The 5,000-nt window shown below is 38.8% G+C and overlaps 1 protein-coding gene across 5 annotated transcripts in view; it reads right to left on the bottom strand.

The window, feature by feature from the left end:
• The window catches only part of LOC144957009 (membrane-bound glycerophospholipid O-acyltransferase 2-like), a 46,731-nt gene that overhangs the window by 11,769 nt on the left and 29,962 nt on the right, over window positions 1-5,000 (bottom strand). For all 5 annotated transcript variants that reach the window (XR_013642068.1, XR_013642066.1, XR_013642067.1 and 2 more), the window contains exons 6-7: window positions 4,112-4,144; window positions 1,372-1,465 (exon numbers count right to left, since the gene is read on the bottom strand). Coding sequence is in view for 1 of the 5 variants with exons in the window: in XM_078887923.1 (XP_078744049.1) it covers window positions 1,372-1,465; window positions 4,112-4,144 (127 nt within the window). In the remaining 4 variants the exon portion in view is untranslated. The remainder of the gene's footprint in view (window positions 1-1,371; window positions 1,466-4,111; window positions 4,145-5,000) is intronic.

The raw sequence follows: 5,000 nt of genomic DNA, 5'->3' as shown, positions 1-5,000 counted from the left end.
ATAAACTTCATGATGAGCATAGACTGTATCATTGACCTCCCATATCATAAACTTCATGATGAGCATAGACTGTATCATTGACCTCCCATATCATGGCCTTCATGATGATCATAGACTGTATCATTGACCTCCCATATCATGGCCTTCATGATGAGCATAGACTGTATCAATTGACCTCCCATATCATAAACTTCATGATGAGCATAGACTGTATCATTGACCTCCCATATCATAAACTTCATGATGAGCATAGACTGTATCATTGACCTCCCATATCATAAACTTCATGATGAGCATAGACTGTATCATTGACCTCCCATATCATAAACTTCATGATGAGCATAGACTGTATCATTGACCTCCCATATCATGGCCTTCATGATGATCATAGACTGTATCATTGACCTCCCATATCATAAACTTCATGATGAGCATAGACTGTATCAATTGACCTCCCATATCATGACCTTCATGATGAGCATAGACTGTATCAATTGACCTCCCATATCATAAACTTCATGATGAGCATAGACTGTATCATTGACCTCCCATATCATAAACTTCATGATGAGCATAGACTGTATCATTGACCTCCCATATCATGGCCTTCATGATGAGCATAGACTGTATCATTGACCTCCCATATCATGGCCTTCATGATGAGCATAGACTGTATCATTGACCTCCCATATCATAAACTTCATGATGAGCATAGACTGTATCATTGACCTCCCATATCATGACCTTCATGATGAGCATAGACTGTATCAATTGACCTCCCATATCATAAACTTCATGATGAGCATAGACTGTATCATTGACCTCCCATATCATAAACTTCATGATGAGCATAGACTGTATCATTGACCTCCCATATCATAAACTTCATGATGAGCATAGACTGTATCATTGACCTCCCATATCATAAACTTCATGATGAGCATAGACTGTATCATTGACCTCCCATATCATAAACTTCATGATGAGCATAGACTGTATCATTGACCTCCCTTATCATGACCTTCATGATGAGCATAGACTGTATCAAATTTACAGTAAACCTGCTGATTATCCAACAAGCTCGCTAAAGGTTTTTGGGTTTTCTTTCTTTCTTTTCTTATTGTCTTTATTACTTTAACAGCAGAGCATTTTCATTCAGATAAAATCTTTAAAAAAATTTTTGTTTTTCACTTTTCTTCTTTTCTGTAGTTTTTTACAACAAAGCCATTCACTAAAAGTTAAATACATAAAATAATTCATTAAAAAAAAGCAGCCTTGCTTTATCAGTATAGTCATTTACAAACATCTTGTATTTAACTTTACAGCAAAGACGAGAACCATTTTCAAAATATCACAAAAAGCCAGTCTCACTATTTAGTTTTTCCGGAGGGAAGAAGAGGCCGGGGAGAATCATCATCCCTGCACAGCACGCCGCTGCCATCAACAACTTTCTTATAACAACTCGCTGTGTGTGGATGGAAAAGAAGAAAATAATAATAATAATAATAATGCTGAAAACTTATATAGCGCTATAATTCCGAGACACCAGACTCTAAGCGCTTAAATTACAAATTACTTAGGCTGAAACATAATCATTTACACACACAAGCACACACACACACACACAACACAACACACAACACAGACCAAACTTATCTTGCTTCTCATAACATCTACTAAAATCGAAACAGATATGTTTTAAGCAAACGTTTAAAAATAGACAAAGATTCTTTTTCACGAATGCTCTGCGGTAAGGCGTTCCAAATAGAGGGTCCGAATTGAGAAAAGAGAAAGAAGAAAGATTATAAGAAATCTATTTCTCAAATTCTACAAATGCATAGTTACGGGCAGAGACAGATATCATAGCAGGGCTGACGAGTTCAGAAAGTCAAAATGAGGGGCAGAGAGAGGAACAAATGAGGGATATCCACTTAACATGCTCAAAGCGCTTTACAAGGGGTCCCTGGTAAGCAGCAACATTTAAAATGTAGGACGGGACATGACGCCTGTTAGGCAATATAACAATTTTTCGGAGAAAGATAACGCTGTTAACGGCCAGGTACTCATTTTACACCTGAGTACGATGAGAGAATGTGAGTAAAGAGCCTTCTCCAAGGACTCAACTATGCCCTGAGCGATGCTCAAACCCAGGACCTTCCGATCAGAAAACGAGTGTCATACTACTAGACCACATAGTCGCACATAACAGGCACACACCGTCCTCCCAAATTCGGGGACTGTCCCGTTTGATGTCGGACAGTTGTCAGCCCTGTACTGTCATAGGCATGCTGAAGCTAAAAAAAGAAAGGGCACCGAACAAACGATGGACTACATTTAACAGAAATTTAATTCATAAGGCTCTGGTCTGTTTGTTTTTAAGAGTTTTACGGCACTTGCAAAGTAAAAAGGAAGAAAATGGGATAGTCAAAAGTTCTAGAATTACAATTAAAGCACCCAAGAAAAGGTAAAACAAAGGCGAATTTGTTCAAATAGGAAACATATGTAGATTCCAAGAGCACACAACAAAGTACTTAGTTTGAGATCACCTAAAAGTCTTATCCACACACAAGCCCAGGTCCCAACTAAGAGGGATACACTCAAATGTTTAAAAATCATATTTAATATGTAAACAAAACAATACAGTGCATAACAGGGAGATGATTGACAAAGAAAAAAATATCATCTCCCAAAACTCTAACTATACATTTGACTGTTTCCCTCCCAGCTAGGGTATCCAGCCAGGGCCAGGACAAAACCAAGTAATCTCATTCCAAGACAAAGACAGAAAGCATGTTGGAAAACAGACATAGGGGGATAGAAGATACAGTATGTACCTCCCTGCCCACTATGGGAGGTCAGGAACCCCACCCAGGACACAGTAAGTACCTCCCTGCCCACTGTGGGAGGTCAGGAACCCCACCCAGGACACAGTATGTACCTCCCTGCCCACTGTGGGAGGTCAGGAACCTCATCCAGGACACAGTATGTACCTCCCTGCCCACTGTGGGAGGTCAGGAACCTCATCCAGGACACAGTATGTACCTCCCTGCCCACCATGAGAGGTCAGGAACCCCACCCAGAGGCTCTGGTCTGCTAGTGGAATCAATAAAAATAAACATCGGAAGAGTATTGAACGTATTGAAGTTGTGGAAATAGGATAAGATAAATGTCAAAATCTACGCAAGTTGCCGGTATGTCAAAACATGACGATAAAGATAAAGAATACAAAGTTCCCAGAATCACCAAAACCCAATTGATTCCACTTCCTCGAATGTTTAAAGAGTCAAATCACACATCCATTTTACATCTTTCTACATCTCCGTGGGATCATGTAGTACTTGTTACAAACTATGAACTGGGGTCCCAGTGGCTCAGTTGGTAGAGCATTCGCTTCACACACAAAGGGAATGGGATCGATTCCAGATATAAAGTCTAGTCTATTTTCTGAGCCCCACTAGAGCTTTTTTTATATATCACAATATCCACTAAATGTGCTCAAAGCGCTTTACAAAGGGTCCCTGACCAACAGCAACATGTAACATGTAGAACAAGACATAATGCCTGTTAGGCGATATTACAATTTATTTCCGACAGATACAACGCTGTGGACAGCCAGGTACTCATTTACACCTGAGTACGGTGAGAGAATGGGAGTCTTTTCCAAGGACTCAACTATGCGCCGAGCGAGGCTCGAACCCAGGACCTTCCGATCTGAAAGTGAGTGTCATACCACAAGACCACATAGTCGCACATAGTCTTTTCTCTGAGTCCCACTGTGTTCAACCAGCAGTGATCGGAAAGCTAGGCCTGTCAGATTTGGCGAGGAGAACTTTCTGTAAGACTAACATCCTACCTAAAGGATAATAAGCAATTGCTATTGTCCATTTTACATTGTAGAAACTGGCCTGGTTCCATGGTAACTATGGCTCTAAATAGTGACTTTCATTCCATGACTACATTCTTTCTGTAAAATAATGTGCAAGAAATTATCAAAGAGTTTATTACAATGGTCCAAATTAATTACTTTCAAACAAAGGCATCCAACGCTCTTTTGATTGCAAAAATTGTTTAAATTTCATAAAAATTTACTACTTAAAAAAAAGACACTTACATTTAGATTATCTGCCGGCTTCTTTCCGGATGACTGAAAATAAAGGAAGGATTTAAACATTGATGATAATAGAAAATTATTTTTATTAATATTGATGATGATGATGATGATGATGATGATGATGATGATGATGATAATGATTATAATGACCACAATTAGCAGTGGTATTTCTTCTATTAATTAAGTCAAGCAATAATCAGTACAATCAGTGATTGAATAAGTGACAATGATTGCAAAACTGGCTCCTGCATTGCATTCTTGAGTAAGACAACTTACCCATAGTGCCAGGCACAACTCTGGAGTAAATGAGTACCTGGTTATAGGCAGTGGCAGATATCATAGGCATGCTGAAGCAAAAATAAGGCACCGAACAAATAATGGTCAACACAAAAAAAAAACCCAGAAATTTAATTCCAAAGCCTCTGGCCAGCTAGTGGAATCAATAAACAACGTTGGAAAAGTGCATTGTTGGTTTTGTTTTGTTTTTAAGGGTTTTACGGCGCTTGCAACACATTAAGGTCATATCAGCGCCAGTAAAAAGGAAGAAAATAGGATAGTAAAAAGTTCTAGAATTACAATAAAGCATCCAAGAAAAGGGAAGACAAAGGGGAACTGGTTCAAATAAGAAACAGGTGTAGATTCCAAAAGCACTCTATCAAAGTACTTAGTTTGAGATCACTAAAAGTCTCATCCAGACACAAGCACAGGTCCCCGCTAAGAGGAACACACTCAAATGTTTTACAAATCATATATAATATAAAGAAAGCATAATACTGTGCATAACAGAGAGATGATTTACAATGAAAAAAATATCATCTCCCAAAACTAACTATACATTCAACTGTTTCCCTCTCAGCCAGGGCATCTGGCCAGGACCAGGACAAAACCA

Source organism: Berghia stephanieae, chromosome 11 (assembly GCF_034508935.2).
Source record: "Berghia stephanieae isolate SIO BIC M18660-M18661 chromosome 11, UCSD_Bste_1.3, whole genome shotgun sequence".
Taxonomy (NCBI): domain Eukaryota; kingdom Metazoa; phylum Mollusca; class Gastropoda; order Nudibranchia; family Aeolidiidae; genus Berghia; species Berghia stephanieae.
This window is presented reverse-complemented; position numbering and strand designations above follow the sequence as displayed.